Source organism: Pelobates fuscus, chromosome 6 (genome assembly GCF_036172605.1).
Source record: "Pelobates fuscus isolate aPelFus1 chromosome 6, aPelFus1.pri, whole genome shotgun sequence".
NCBI lineage: Eukaryota > Metazoa > Chordata > Amphibia > Anura > Pelobatidae > Pelobates > Pelobates fuscus.
The window spans coordinates 306,241,567-306,258,824 of record NC_086322.1 but is presented as its reverse complement, the minus strand read 5'-3'; the positions used below and the strand labels follow the sequence as shown (position 1 = coordinate 306,258,824).

Below are 17,258 nucleotides of genomic sequence, written 5' to 3'. Positions count from 1 at the left end.
GTAAATATATTTCTATATCAATAACTGTTTGTGGCTGCTTGTATATACATACATGGATCAATATTTTATTTTTAAACAGTGTCACAGAATATATATATATTTCTACATTGATACAATGTACTCACATAGTTATATATATTTATTTTAACTTTTTACATTGATACAATGCACTCACATAGTTATATCTATTTATTTATTTTATTTTGTATATTGATACAATGCACTCACATAGTTATATCTATTTATTTATTTTAATTTTGTATATTGATACAATGCACTCACATAGTTATATCTATTTATTTATTTATTTATTTTTACATTGATACAATGCACTCACATAGTGATATCTATTTATTTATTTTAATTTTGTATATTGATACAATGCACTCACATAGTTATATCTATTTATTTATTTATTTATTTTTACATTGATACAATGCACTCACATAGTTATATCTATTTATTTATTTTAATTTTGTATATTGATACAATGCACTCACATAGTTACAGGTATATAACTATCTCAATTTGGAAACAAGTCTTGTTTTTGAAGAGGGGTCAGTACAGTAATATTAAATAATGTGTCTGCTTGTTGTTTTAGATTTGAGAGATTTTTCTATTGTATTTCAGATTTTTTTTCTTTTCACTTGCAAACAGACCCATCCCCATTGTGTTTACTTGGAATACAAAAAGCTGCATTTCTGTTGCTGGTGTGGGGGGAGGGTCCTGTACTTACTGAGCAAAAAAAAAGTTGATGTTTTGTTTCCATTGAGCCAGAAGCATGGACAGCAGGCAGCCAGAACTACATCTCCCTGCAGCCTTTGCTGCTCTGCCCCCCACCAAGCTCCAGATCAATAGAGGCTTATTTAAATAATCTGTGAGTTTTTCTCTGGATCCAGGCCAATCAGCTGTCAGGGGCCCTTGATAAATTGCAATGCATTATTGATAATCATAATTACTGTGACATGCGCAGAGCTCCCTGGAGGGGGGGTAATTGGCAGACTCCTGGAATTTGTGCTAGAGGAGGCTTTTATTGACACTCTTTGGCTCCTGAGTCCTAATGCTTGGATCATGTCGAGAAGAAAGCAGGCAAAGCCCCAGCATCTTAACTCAGAGGGCCAACTCATGGAGACCTGTGGTAAGTGTCCCTCTCCTGCTCAGACCCCTGGGGCACATCTGGGGGGGGGGGGCTCCCCAGGAAACACTCACTTGGGGTGAATTTTATACAATTAATTTATTTAATTTTAATTGTATTTTTGTTTTCTTTTCGGGACTTTGGACCCTGACCCTATCCCACTGCCCACCCATGTGTGAGCAGTAGACGGGTTTGGGTTAATTTTAGGAAATCTTACAGTCCCCCTTACTTGGCTCCGGGTCTCTAACCGTGATCTAATTCTATGGATTTATTAATCGATCACATTCTAGTTTCTCTAATGTTAGATCTGGATCCCACCGATAGCAACAACTTTTATTTTGTTAACTTGTGTTTAACACAAATTATAATTTTATTTAAATTTTCCGCATTTCTATCAGTTTTCGAGAGCCGGTATTTAACGGTGATCAGCGATTTATTTATGTAATTTGTATTTATTGTTAACTTTTATTTTCCTGTTCTGTGTCAGCACGTGTAATCCTAGATCCGCTGAGTTTAATGTTTTGGGATTTTTTTGTTTTGCTTGTCCCTGTGATATTTGACTATCTCTGCTTCCGACACCTGTTTTACGTGGGAGATTTTAGGGGTGTAGGAGGGGGGGTCATAGCATCTGACTGAGTGGATTTTATTTTTTAACGCACCCATTCACCCCATATTTAGGTGCTGCACCCCAAACCCTGCTACCCTCCGTAACCTCTCCGGATACTCCTATTTAGTGCTGGCTGGAGGTGATGGCATTCCCCTCTGCTCCATTATTGAAGCTTTTCAGACGCTGTGCAACAGTTGCTAATCTTAAAACCCATTTTCTATCGATATATTTCTGTCTTGGGCTGGGATATGTTTATTGATAGAATATAAATATTATGCAGTTTATGTGTAAACAATGTGCTGATTGTTGATACAATTGTTGCGAGTTCTGGTAAAGTTTCCTGACCCGGTAACATTGTATCATATTTAGGGGGAGATGGTTCCTGGGAGTGACCTGGTGCCGTTTATCTGGCTGCTTTTTAACGCGTTTTTATCTGGGCTGTAGATCGGAGTTTGTTTTGCTGTTGGGGTCAGTTTGTATTCACTCCAGCAGTGGTAATAAATGCCATGTTTTATGCATGACTGTTTTTTTTTTCTCTTTGTGTGATGGGGGTGGAGGTGCATATAGGTCTGTGCACACTGCCGGGGTCCCACCCCTGTGAATTATACCATAATGGAGAATTAAGTATTTAATTCCCAATACTGCCCTCTGATATCCTCCACTCTGGGCTCCTGGGGGTGCTGGACACATAATAACCCTCACCCCATTCTCCATTGCTCTTAGTGTATCTGGCCTCCTGTTCAATAAGTTAACACTAAATCAGGTTTGGTTTGTTTTTTTTTTTTTTTTTTTTTTAATTGGTTCATACACAATACACTCGTTTCTATCATTTATAAATAAACACTGGATTGCAACATGAGTGTTCTAAATAGAACTTTTTACAAGTTATACAATCGCGCCACCTTCTGGCCTGTCATGCTCACTGCAGCTTGGACCTTGCTGTGCAGGTAATAGCCTGAATGATCATTTGTAAACTTAACTGTTCACCCCCCTCCCTTACGAAGTGTGTGGATGGTGTGCTATAATACAATACTTATAATTACTCTCTAACAACACAAAGGGTAACAGCATGGGGTTTTAATTTGTGGGGGGAAATGAGCATAACTAAACAATGAAATCAAACAAATCTCATGTACATTCAGCTTCAGACCCACCTTTTAAAATAATGCCCCCCCTTGTGCAATCAGGAGGTCAGGAAATCCGCAGGTGGTATCCCCAAACAATGCTGCTTATCATCTGGCCTTTTACAACGGGGAGGGTAAATTATTGTTTTTAACTGTACAGGATAGGTCATATATGCCCCCCTAAAAAAAAAAAACGAAATCCTTAAATTCCTTATTACAGAAATTGGTGTGTATATAATCTCTCTAGATTTTTCCATTTATCATATTGATTCAGTTCTGTCATTTGTAGCACCTTTTTGTGCCCCTTCACAATTAAATTTTTGTTCAATACCCCCTCCAGCCCCAAGCTGACATAACCTCCCCACTCCCTGCCTTGCAGTTAATATGCTAAATATGTGTTTGTAAGGATTTATTTTTGTGCACTCTGCTGCCACAGGTTTTTTTTTAGTTTTTTTTGAAGGGCTGTTAAAATCCCTAATTCACCCCAGCAGGGAGTCTGGAAGACCTTTAATCCACCCTGGGGCCAGATGGTCAAACACCCAGTATGTGTGAGCTCTGAGCTATAAGGCATGTGGTGCACTGCCTATTGTAAATGGAATTTATTCACTAAAGTGTGAATTGTCACAAATTTCAGGCAAACTCTCTCAAATTTTTTCCAGTCTGACTACTTTTGTTCCAAATGTGAAAACCTTGTTTTCGTGAATTGTTCTATAGGTTTATACAGAGAAATAACTTTAATTCCACCGCAGTTATGACTAAACTCCAAATTGTAATAAACTGAAACTTAAGATTCTCCAATTTTGGCAGTTCTGGACTTTTTTTTTTTTTTTTTTTTTAAGCTTTTTGATGGCATTGTCCGATAAACTGACTGACCATAACCCCATGATAAATGGTCCTTTTTGTTAGTTTACAGACATATATATATATATATATATATATATATATATATATACTACACAGTGATACATAGAATAGAGATCCCACCTCATAGGCTTCTATCCAGTGCCCCTACAAAGTGTCCTACAGGCCTGCGAGCTTCATCCTAGACCCCCTATCTAGACTGTTCTAATGTGACCGTAAATCGACACTCTTCCTGCCAGTGGTTGGTGTAACCTCTGGCTATTCCTGCTTTCTGTGGGTGGTAATCTGATGTCAAGTTTACAATTCGGCCCTTACAATTGACCTTGGCAGCAGGGTATCCCGTAAATACAGCCATGCCGTGACGTGGACCTGTTTTATAGTCCTCGTTGTCATTGGAGGAAACTGACTCTGAAAGGGACTGGTACATTGAGTGTTTCCTCCAAAGGTCACTTTGTATCTTTTGTCTTTCTTCAGACTTGGTGTGGGTTTGCTTTTGTTTATGTGTATATATTTTTTTTTTTTTTATTATAAATTATATATATTCCATGCAGACCCTGCTTTCCCTCTATGAGACAGTTCCATGCTGGGAGAGAACATTCAATGGGTTGGGAAGATGGTATAACTAGGCAGGTTCTGGGTGCCTGCTATAATTACTTATTAAAAGGTCCCATTTTCGGTTCACCCTGACAAATCCGCTGTGTGTCATACCTGTAAGTGTGACAGTATTAATATAAGTAGTGTATGGGTTTTATTGTTTTGTTTTTCCTTGCAGAATATTTAGATTTTAATAAACCACCCTTACTTAAAGGGGCACCCACTGCCCAAATGAAAATACTAACTTGGTGAGAACAAGTGTGCATGCAGATCTGTTGTCTGCAGCCTTTGCAAGCCCTCCCCTTCTAACCCCGCCCACAATTTCTGTGGCTGTCCAATCAGACTCCCCAATGCAGCTCAATGTAAGGCAGGTGCTCTGGGCAATTGCTGTCTCTTGAGTTCATCTCCACTGAGCTAAACAAACCTGGAAGTAACAGGACCGGTGTCTGATTGACAGGTTGGGGGGAATAACAAAGTCTGTCTGTCTCTGGGGAGAAGGTTTGAGGTCAGCGGATCAAGCAGAAGGAAAACGTAGCCTTGGCATAGCATGGAAAGGGGTTATCTTTATGCAGGGAGTATGCCAGCAAGGGTTCGGTAGTAATTTTGTAGAGTTCATATTTATTTGGATGGATTATTTTTATATTTGGGTGTCTTCTCTTTTTTTTCTTTTTTTTTTTTTTTTTTTTTTTTTTTTTACAAAAATAAACCATTCCAGGGCTATGTACACCTCCTGGAAAAACATGCCATTCTGAAATAAAATGTTTGCTTTGTGTTTTTTTGGTCTTGTATATAAACTTATGACTTTCTTTTTCCTTTTTTTTTGTCACAGACCAGCAAAACAGTCCAAATGACGATGTGGATGGTGACGGGAAAGTGATAATGTGTCGGAGAGAAGAAACTCATGTCTGTGAGAAATGCTGCGGTGAATTCTTTGACCATTCTGAGTTTTCAGCCCATCAACAGACGTGTGAAAAAAAGGCACGAGTTCTTATTGTGACTGACAGTGAAGCAGGGATGTCTGACTCCTTTGTCCCACCAACTGCTGAAGGTGCCTCCTCTGAGCTATTGGAGGGTCAAGACACAAAGGTTTTTAAGACCAGTAGCTCAGTTTGTTCCACTGAGAAACCAGAAGTAAAGATGGATTCTACTAATCTAAAAACTGTCCCTTTACCTACTCCGAAGACTAATGGTCATGGCTGCTTGCCAAAAACCAGTGTATCCAACACTAACGTGACTTTACAGACTATCAATACCACTAAAGTAGCTGTTAATCAACATACGTCCGATGGTGTTCCAAGTGTGAACACAAATACCAATACCATTTCCATGATTCTTGAGCAATTGGTATGTTTACAACAGCAGCAACTGCAACAAATCCAACTCACTGAGCAAATTCGCCTTCAGATAGCCAGGATGGCTCCCAACTCTGTGCATCCATCAATCGCTGCGGCCACTGAGCCAATCAAGAGTTTGGGTGCACACCTATCTCAGCAGCTTTCTGCTGCTGTTGCTTTGCTAGGACAGAAAGCCGGAACGCAAAATCTTGCCCTGGAGTCTCTAAAGCAAGCTAAGCTTCCTCCTAATCACCTATCTATACCACTGGGAACTGTACCCATCACTCTCTCCAACTCGCTTCTGAAAACTGAGCCTCCTCGGGGAATACCTGCTGCTGTTCCTCGGTTTTCAAACCCTGTGTTACCTCTTTCACCAGGGACTGTTATTTTCCAGAATCCACTTTCAGCAGCAGACCAAATGAAGAAACTCAAAGGGAAGTTTCCAAGCATTTCTATAGCTGAGAACAAACCCAATGGTGAAGACCAACTGTTCAAACATAAATGTAAGTTCTGTGGCAAGGTGTTTGGCAATGATAGTGCTCTTCAAATACACTTGCGTTCTCATACTGGAGAGCGACCTTATAAATGTAACATTTGTGGGAATCGGTTTACCACCAAAGGGAACTTAAAAGTTCACTTCCAACGACATCGGGATAAATATCCACATATAAGAATGAATCCACACCCTGTGCCTGAGGACTTGGATAATGTGCCTACAGCAAGCGGAATTCCATATGGCATGTCTGTACCAATGGATGAGTCGAATGTACTTGTAGATATAAAACCAATCCTGACACAACTTCCCAACTCTGGGATAAACACTGGATTCGTAGATCCATCATCTGTCCTTATACCACCTAACATGCAGTCCAAGCCATCCCCTGGAAGTGAAGGAGAATCTGTATCATCTGGGGCTTTTGGACACGAGTCTGGAACCGAACACAGCTTAAATTCCCCACCTATGAGTGGATCAAGTGAGCAGGGATCAGAGACCAGCAAGCTTCAGCAAATGGTGGAGAACATTGATAAATCTGGATCTGATCCCAATGAGTGCACAGTATGCCATAGAATCTTGAGCTGCCCTAGTTCACTAAAAATGCATTACCGTACACACACCGGTGAAAGACCTCACACGTGCAAGATTTGTGGAAGAGCATTTAGTACAAGAAGCAATCTCAAAACGCACTACAATGTTCACCGTACAAATGCCACTCTGAAGATGCAGCATTCATGTCCAATCTGTCAGAAGAAATTCACAAATGCTGTAGTTTTGCAACAACATATACGGATGCACATGGAGGGCCGTCTCCCAAACAGCCTCACAAATGATGGTGCTGGTGAAGATATTGACCCAGTCATGCTTGAAGAAAAGATCCGTGAATTGAGCAAAATATTTGCAGAAGAGAATGTTGATGACGATCAAGAGATGGAAGATTTAGAAAATACAAATGCTTCCTTGGGGTCTAAGCCTTCTTCACCCCAAAGTGAAACAGCTGCAGAATTGCCAGCCAGCCAGTTAACCCCTCTTGCACCTGACGAGAGCCAAACAAATATGCCACCAGCTCTGAATTTGCACTGGCAAAACAGTGTAAGATCCAGTGATAACGTTTCACTGGAATGTGATGACCTGACAGATTCGTCAACCTCTGGAGATCAAGACACTCTTAATGCTAAAAGTCCTATGGAGTCTGAATCTAGGGCACTTTCACCCACGAATAGTCATGACAGCATTCCATCAAAGTCTCCCCCTTCTTACAATGGCAACGATGACATCAGTATGACCAATAGAGAAGTGTCAGAAAATGACTTGCATGATCCAGATGATGGGGCCTTGGATCTCACAAATGGTGGCTTATCTCGGAAAATTAAAGAAGAACCAGGCCTGGTGCAGAATGGAGAATTTGGTAATTGAGATGTGTTTTTGTTTTGTTTTTTCATATTTTACTGCTGTGTTAATTTGTAAATCTATCTTAAAACCTATAGTATAGAACAATTATCTCCTGCACTGTGCAACACACCATATGTGTGTGGGTTTTCCATTCCTCCCCCCTTGTTTTGGAGAGCGATGTCCTATTGCGGGAGTGTGACCGCCTTGGCTGTACATGATACCTTGGCGTTTTTATCTGTCAAGTTGTCTCTTTACATCCACAGAAGATTAACCACTTTCTTTGTTTAATTTCCTTGCAGGCAAGAGTGCAAACCTGCCTGTCAGTGCACCACCAGCACTTATCAAAATGGAGAGACCTGCAGACCGCATTATGGGAACTGCGCAGTTTATAGCACCACCAATTCTTGCACCTGGACTAATGCCGCTTCTTGTTCCTCAACGGCGCTCAGCAAGGCAGCATCTTTGTCAGACATGTGGCAAGCACTTCTCCTCTGCATCCGCCCTTCAGATTCACGAAAGGACCCATACGGGGGAGAAGCCTTTTGCATGTCAAGTATGTGGAAGAGCTTTCACCACCAAAGGAAATCTGAAGGTTTGCAGATTATATTTTTATTTTTATTTACCAGTGTTTCATGTGTTGTATAGTCCAAATATTCTAAACCTGTATTCTTGGCACAATTTGATCATTTCAGAATCCAAACTATTCCAAATGTGAATTATTCATTCAGGTTTGTTGATAGGGTCTATATGCTGTGAATATAGAAAGTCTCCTTAAAGTAAATTATTTACATTTGGAGGCCTGTCACAATGAGGTTTTAAATACCGTAAATTTATTTATATAATTTTTTTTTAATTATATATTTTAGGATAGATGTATTTTTATTTTGTCACTGATTTGGGTGGACTCTGTTCTATCACCAGTGCAAGGGTTTTTATTTTTTGGTTCCTCACGATATGCATTGATTCTCCTAATTATTATCTTCTTCTCCTCCCTCATACAGGTTCATGTTGGTACTCATATGTGGAATAATGCTGCTCGGAGAGGAAGAAGACTATCAATGGATAGTACGTTGCCTTCACTAGCAAGTGACGGCAAAGCGGGGGATCTACTTCCGAAGTATCTTGTTCCTTCTTCAGTAAGCATGGACCCAACTATGTGGAATAAATATGCCGCTGCTTTTACCAATGGCTTGGCCATGAAGACCAATGAAATCTCTGTTATACAAACAGGAGGCATTCCAAGTGGTGTACCCACACTTCCTGTGAGCAATGGGGCAATGAGTACAGCAACAGTGTCTACTATCGAGGCCTCACAGTCTGGTGTAAACAGAATCCTTTCTGGAATGGAGGAGGTTGGCACTGAAAATGCACCGAAACACCAATTTACTCACTTTATGGAAGAAAATATAGCTGTGAACTGAAACAAACAAGGAACACTTACTTTGGGTGGGAAACTTCTAAATGGTCACTTGACATTTCATTTGTGGGGTTTTATTTTTCCCCTTCTCTACGGCTGGCTCGTCACCAGAAACCTTCCCTAGTGCCAGATTAACAAATGGTTATCTTTCTGGCATCACCCCCAACTGGCCGTCTAGGGTTATCGATCATTTTTTTTTGTTTTGGGTTTGGGTATTTTTTTTTTTCATTTTCTGGATAACATTAAATGATGGACAGACTGACCCAGATCTGCCACCTTTCTTTAAACTCTATAGTTGGTTTCCAAAGGTCAAAATGTTTACCTCTTTGACACAAATCCTAAATAAGGTTGAATTAAAAAAAACAAAAAAACTGTTTATAATTGTGAGAACAGTTTACTGCTTGTGTTTAATACAAAATATGCGGGTAAATATATGTATAAAACTTGTAGACATAGACTTCTTGAATGTAAGACTTTTTTGTTATTGGCAGCCAAGACTAGAAGTCCGTCCGGCTACCTGATTTCTGATACACGACGCTGCATGCGAAGCTGAGAATGCCGTAGTCTAGTCTGAAGACGCTCTACTTGGAAGACCTGCCAATTTATTTCTGGATTTATTTTTTTCTGGCAGCCAGGAAGTAACCATGTAAGGCCTACGCGTTCTCGCAGAATCTTTCTTTCTGTAACTGCTCTGTCTCACCCTCCCTCCTTCCACACGCACCCTGTGTTGGGTGGTTCTTTTTGACATGGGATTCAGAAAAACTGAGATGTATCAAGCTTTAAAAAACTTAAAAAAAAACTTAAAACTAGCAGTATTAAATTGTGATCTACCTTAACCATTTACTTTGGTTGCAGGAAGAACTGTTTACATGACCTACCTCTACACTATTTTAACCCAAGATCTTTATACTGTACAATATTTGGCACTGGAACTCTTGGTATTACAAACTTTATTTTTTATTTTATTTTATTCTTTCACCACCATTCCCTTGTAAATATAAAATGTGTGGGGTATTTTTTTTCTTTTTTCTTTTTCTTCGGTTCTTTGATATCCCGGAAGCCAAAATACTCACATTACCAAAAAGACTGCACGTGTGTTAACTTGCCATTTTGTGCCTTTCCTGGTGGACTGGTGTCCTATGAACGCAGTTCCTGTTTACATTGTAAATCGTATTATGCGACCGGCATTGAAGTAACCTGTTTCTGTGATGTGAATGTAATATATGCCTATTATGGCCTCTAGCTTTTGGTCTCTTCATGAATGTATTATTCATCGGAAATACTGTTGGTTTCTGTGGGGTGTTTTTTTTTTTTTTATGGCTTCTGGAAAAACTTACTACTGAAGAGTGACTGGATTAAACTAAATTTGAAAGAATTAATCTTGGGGGCGATTTCCCCCATCCCTCCTTTACGTCTACATGTAATCGCCAAAACGTGTCCTTTTCCGACATTTTTTATGGATTAAAATGTATTAACGAAGGTTTAGAGATGTCGACTGTGTATAAGAATTGTAGGGAATTACAATGATTTCAGACATCACGTAACCCTCCTCAATTAATTTCAACACTACTAGGGGATGGGTAGTAGATGGAAAATTGGTCAAAGTAGACTTTTTTTATTCTCTAACATTTCTTGTCTTCGAACTTGTGATTTGAAGCATACTCTGTGTGGCAACATTGACCTGTCATCCAGTGCTTCATGTTTACCAATGTGATAATTAACTTTTTGCATGATGGAATATTGATAAGGCAGCAGATAAAAAAAATCATATGATTGAAACCTGTCCCTTCCCTCCATGAAAAGGATTCTGTCTTAGAACTCCAACTAATCCACGACTGTCCCAAACTATGTCCTTTGTTTAATAGATTAGACTTCGATAGTGCAGTGGGACAGACCTGTTACATCTCTCAATGTGAGAGATTCCCTGGGTGACAGTTTTAGCAGTCTAGCATAAATTAGCTCACAGATATATTAAAAATCTTAAAATCCAACCTGTGACCGTAGAGCAGGATCGGGTAGGGGCTGCACGATATCTAGGTCTATCTGTAGTGCATGTAGAACATAAGTTACTAGATCATATTAACTTGTAACAAAATAATTTTATTCTCGGAACAAGGGATTGTGTAGGATTTACAATCCAGTGGAATGTTTTAGGACTAATTAGCCATGCTTAAAGGAACAGGAACACGAACATATTCCCGAACCTATAGTACTAAAAGTTCCAGCTAGTTTCTTGCCCTTCCAGTCTGCTTCTGCTGGCTCTGCCTTTAATCTGCCTGCTTGGCTGGCATTATTAGAAGTGATCATCTCGGCCAATCACTACGCTTTCGCATTGGATTGGCTGAGCTTGTCAAGGAAGTGGATCAAGGGCAGAGCCAGCACAAGCCAAACACAGCACTGGCCAATCAGCATCTGCTCACAGAGATACATTGATTCAATGTAACTCTATGAGGAAAGTTCAGTGTCTGCATGCAGAAGGTGGAGACACTGAATGTCAGTCACACTGTGCAGCACTGCCCCAGGAAGCACCTCTAGCAGCCATCTGAGGAGTGGCCAGTGAAGTTATCCCTAGGCTGTAATGTAAACACTGCTTTTTCTCGGGGGAGGGGGGAAAGCCTGAAGGTAATGATTCTACTCCGTGGTGTATCCTGGTTTTGTGCTGCCCTAGGCGCCCCTTCCCCCCGCCCGCACCACCCCCACCCTTCCCCCGCCCCGCCTTCTAAATACACACACACACACACATTCACTTACAGATACGCATACACTAGCTAACAGAAACACACTCGCTAACAGAAACACACACACTTACAGACACACTCACACTCACTAGCAGATACACACACACTCACACGCACTGACATACATACACACACACACTAACAGACATACACACTAACAGACATACACACACACTAACAGACACACTAACAGACATACACAGACACACTGACATTCACACACACACACACACGACATACAGACACACACTAACAGACATACACAGACACACTAACAGACATACACACACACACTCACATATTTAACACTTTTTTTTTTTTTAAATTTACCCCCCCCCCCCCAGCCTCCTTACCTTTGGGAATGCTGGGGGGGGGGGTCCCTCTCTCCCTGGTGGTCCAGTGGCTGCTGGCGGGCGGCTGGCGAGGGAGCACTTCCTCTGAGCTGTCTGCTCAGCTCCCTCGCGCACCGCACAGTGAGGCTGGGAGGCAGAGCCGGAATATGACGTCATATTCCGGCTCCCAGCCTCACTCTGCGGCGTGCGAGGGAGCTGAGCAGACAGCTCAGAGGAAGTGCTCCCTCGCCGGCCGGCCGCCCGCCCGCCCGCCAGCACTGCCCAGCAGACCGCCCGCCCGCACGGCATGTCAGTTAGCCGCAAGGCTAACAAGGCATTTGCCCTGGGCATTTGGGGGCGGCTTTTTTTGCCGCTCCATGGAAAATGCCGCCCAAGGCAAATGCCTTGTTTGCCTCACGGCTAATACGCCCCTGATTCTACTCACCAGAACAAATACAGTAAGCTGTGGTAGCTCTGGTGACTATAGTGTCCCTTCACGTTAACTCTTCCAAGTTGGCAATTTCGACGTGTACCATGCAATCTCACTTTAACCATTCCTGGGTAAAAATCCTAACAGACTATCCCAACAGATAAAATACTGTGGGTCCATTGTCTATGTGTTGCCTTTAACCCCTTAAGGACACGTGACATGCCATGATTCCCTTTTATTCCAGAAGCTTGGTCCTTAAGGGGTTAATAGGGGGCAATATTTCTTGGGGTTTTATTTTTTTAAAAGGCAAATGTGAACATTCAGACAAAAATAGGCAAGTTTTGTTTATTGCTGATTTGAAATGGGGTCCTTTCAGTTAAGTGAATACCCTTCCTCCTCCCCCCCCCCCCCCCCCACACTGCTAGAGATAAAAAAAAAAACCGAACTATAGGCCGTGAAATAACCTGCAGGGGCCGCGCCATGGGACTCTGACCACCATAACCACTTCCATAAATTATCCTTTCAATGATTTAAAAGCTCCTCGCTGTACCCCATCTCGCCCACCCATTTTACCATATCTTACACTCTATACAGAGAGATCTAAACTTTATAGTTAAAGTTGGGGGAGGGGATTACATTCTCTGTTTTTAGTTTATTTGGGGGGGGGGGGGGGGGGGTTTGTCTTTATTTTTTTATTTCTGGTTTTTTTGGATAGATTGAAAGTAATTACACGTTTTGTTTATATTAAGCAATAAAGTATCTCTCTATTTTTGAGATCTTTCGATTTCTCTTAGGCCTTAAATGTACAATGTACCGGTGAAAGTCTGCCTGACCGTTCAATGTTTACTAAATACATCAGCCTGGGCCATAACTTTATTTACAAATAAGAGGCACATGGAGAGACAAAACACATCAAAGAGCTAGGTGCAAACCATATATACACTCCCTCAAGGGTTCAAGGTATCCAAACATTCACAGAATGCACACTATAACCACTATGAGTAAAAAACTAAATGCAATTTATTATCTACATAAATAGTACCACATAGAAACAATACAAAAATGAATAAACAAAATGACAGCAGCAAATAGTACAACAAAGCTTCACATAGCCCTAGGACAGAAAGACGAGCCACCAAACCCCCCCCCCCTCCCCCCCCAACGTTTCGGCAACCAACCGCTGCCTTTATCAAGGGTACCTGTATCCCAATCCCAATGTGCCCGTTAATAAATCTCTCCTTGCAGCTGATGGCCATCAGCATAAGATTGTCACGACCTTCGGAAGTGACATCATCACTTCAAGTGCTGGCACAATGCTAAAATAACAGCATAGGTGCTGGAACTAAGTGTACCTTAATAATACATAGGGCAATAAATTCTACTGGCAGTAAAACCATCACCAATCTAATAATAACAAATACATAAAGGATCCATAGTATATAATCATACCACCATGAAGTGTCCACAGCCAGCTGCAAGGAGCACATTGGGATTGGGATAGGGGTACCCTTGATAAAGGCAGCGGTTGGTTGCTGAAACGTTGGGGGGTTTGGTGGCTCGTGTTTCTGTCCTAGCGCTATGTGAAGCTTTGTTGCAATATTTGGCGCTGTCATTTTGTTTATTAATTTTTTTATCGTTTCTATATGGTACTATTAATGTAGATAATAAATTGCATTTTTTACTCACAGTGGTTATAGTGTGCATTCTGTAGTATATGAATCTTTCCATAACTTTATGTAATCACACATTTGTACGTTCATTAATTCAGTATCTCACCTAATGATCAAGAAACACAGTTTAAATAGCCGAAGCAGTGATTGGATGCTGAGCGGAGAATGTACGATTACACAGGTACTATAAGTACTGACTGTGACATACAAAGGTCCCAGCTATGGCGCTGTGGGAAATAGCCACGATGGCTCAGCTGCAAATACCAGAGCTCTCACTGAGGCTGTCTTCTATGGCTGTCAGATTCCGGCAAGTAGCTATTAAACTACCGAACCTATGATCCTCAGCCATACTCTAACTCACAGGAGACAATCCCTGTTTACAGAAAGGAGCCCAATACGCTATGAGCGTGGTGCATACATTTTGGTGATGCATTGGTTGGGTTGTACATGGCAGAAAACCTAAACCGAGCCACGTTCAGGACGGCTGAATAATGTGCATGTGGTGTAACAGCAAACCGGAATATGATTTGGGAAAATTCATCAAAAGGGAGAGAAAATGGGCCAATGACTGCTCTGCTAAATATATAGATAATAAACGTATTGTGTATCTATGTTACAGAAAGATATTCCCACCAATTGGTACACGACCAAGTTAGAAAAAGTAACAAAGGAAGAAAATGGATTTTCTCTACATATACACTTTAGGGATTGTTTCTCCTCCTTCTCACTTGATCGGTAAATAAAATAACCATCATATTATTCTGTACGGCACGGTCACTCCTAGACATTATTTGAATTATGGAAGTGATATCAATAAAATTACTTAATTATGTAAAAATATTACATAAATATGCACGTAAAATGGAATTAAATATACAGATTTATATATTTATGTATATGTATAGATTTTGTATTATTTTATTTATATATACATAGATATACATATAATTTCATTCTAAGTGTAAATATATTTATATATAATCAAAATACAGTTAGAATAAAATGACAAACATATAATTTTTTAAATTAAATTTAATTTTTTTATTTACTTATTTATATTTTATAATATATTTACACAATATATAGTTATTATATATATATATATATATATATATATGTGTGTAATTTAATTATAAGTGTATTTTTATAGTAATATATGCATATATTAATATAAAAATACACTTAGTATGACATACATATTATATATAGATATAATTAATGTATAATGTATATATATATATATATATATATATCTCATCTATATATATATATATTTTTAATTTATAAAAAAAAAAAAAAATATTTTACAGATGCACGGAGACTGCCTGTCAGTTTAGGTAGTCCCTCTGCAGGCAGCACTTTGGACGCCTATTGCGGCCATGTGATCGTTCTTTCAAAGCGATCACATGGCCCGTGGGGGCCTAATTTGCCGGGGGGAGGGAGGGGACTGTCAGGAGAGGTATTACTGTAATACCCTTAGAGCGGCTGCAAGTGATCACAGTCACTTCCAGTGCTCATTTTTGCCGTACTAGGTACATCCGCGGTCCTTAAGGGGTTAAAGAGTGATGTTTAGCGAATTAAAATTGAACTGTAGTATTAAGGCAAAAGAGGGCCGGTTTTGGAACAATACTTGGACTCCTGTATAGTTAGTGTGATTATTTTGTTTTCAATTCACTGCAATTCAGTGTTCAGTAAATAAACCCCTAACGATTCTTTTTTTTACGGCTAAAATAACCCAACTGTGACTGTAGCGAAATCATAGAATTTAATTATCTACATTTTGCAATACTGCGTCCCGAGAATACTGCGTCCCAACAATACTGCGTTCCGACAATATTGCGTCCCGACAATACTGCGTCCCGAGAATACTGCACTCCGAGAATACTGCACTCCGAGAATACTGCACTCCGAGAATACTGCGTCCCGAGAATACTGCGTCCCGGGAATACTGCGTCCCGGGAACACTGCACCCCGAGAATACTGCACCCCGAGAATACTGCGTCCCGACAATACTTCACCCCGACAATACTGCACCCCAACAATTCTGCGTCCCGACAATACTGCGTCCCGACAATACTGCGTCCCGAGAATACTGCACCCCGAGAATACTGCGTCCCGACAATACTGCACCCCGACAATACTGCACCCCGACAATTCTGCGTCCCGACAATACTGCGTCCCGACAATACTGCGTCCCGAGAATACTGCACCCCGAGAATACTGCACCCCGAGAATACTGCGTCCCGAGAATACTGCGTCCCGACAATACTTCACCCGAGAATACTGCACCCCGACAATACTGCGTCCCGACAATACTGCGTCCCGACAATACTGCACCCCGACAATACTGCACCCCGACAATTCTGCGTCCCGACAATACTGCGTCCCGACAATACTGCGTCCCGACAATACTGCACCCCGAGAATACTGCACCCCGTGAATACTGCGTCCCGACAATACTGCACCCTGAGAATACTGCATCCCGAGAATACTGCACCCCAAGAATACTGCCCCCCGATACGGAGATGTTGTGTCACTGGGTGACGGGAGAAAAGAGCCTTCATTTACGCAAATAATAACTGCACCTAATGGCTGAGCGGTGATCGATTAAACATTCTGTAGCTTTGCACTGACTATAGCGAGTTCACAAATTTTAAATCAAGATTTCAATTCATCCCAATTCCCTGTGTAGACAAATCTCACTCAGGGTTATTCACCAAAGTGAGAGATCCAAGTGAATTTAAAATTTAAAGTCAAAATAGCCGAACTGGTAAAACTCCCGTTAGTAAATAACCCTGAGCTTATTTAATGCTGAACATTCCCTTGAAGTCTTCTGTACAGCTTGAAAGAGCTCTTCTGGTCCAGAAAAAAGCAGATCTATTCTACAACAACCATCACTGTTTCACCAGTGTCCATAACAGAAGAAAAGTCATTTATGGAACTGCATCTCAAAGCTGTGAACTAGCTGTGAACTTAAATGCAAAATGTATAGACAGATTAACATATTACAAGAGACATTCGATTATTATTGATATACATGTAGCGGCAACACGGCCCACATCATTCTAAGTGAATGTAGCCCAAATTAAGGATCAAACTATTGGAAACATTACCATCCCAGACCAGTC

General features: G+C 40.7%; 1 protein-coding gene across 1 annotated transcript; it reads left to right on the top strand.

The window, feature by feature from the left end:
* Positions 1–970: 970 nt before the first annotated feature.
* SALL4 (spalt like transcription factor 4) lies at positions 971–9,046 on the top strand. Its single transcript, XM_063425683.1, has 4 exons — positions 971–1,138; positions 5,151–7,559; positions 7,843–8,135; positions 8,545–9,046. The coding sequence occupies exons 1-4, from the start codon at positions 1,072–1,074 to the stop codon at positions 8,962–8,964; spliced, it is 3,189 nt and encodes a 1,062-aa protein (XP_063281753.1). The 5' UTR covers positions 971–1,071; the 3' UTR covers positions 8,965–9,046.
* Positions 9,047–17,258: the final 8,212 nt, after the last annotated feature.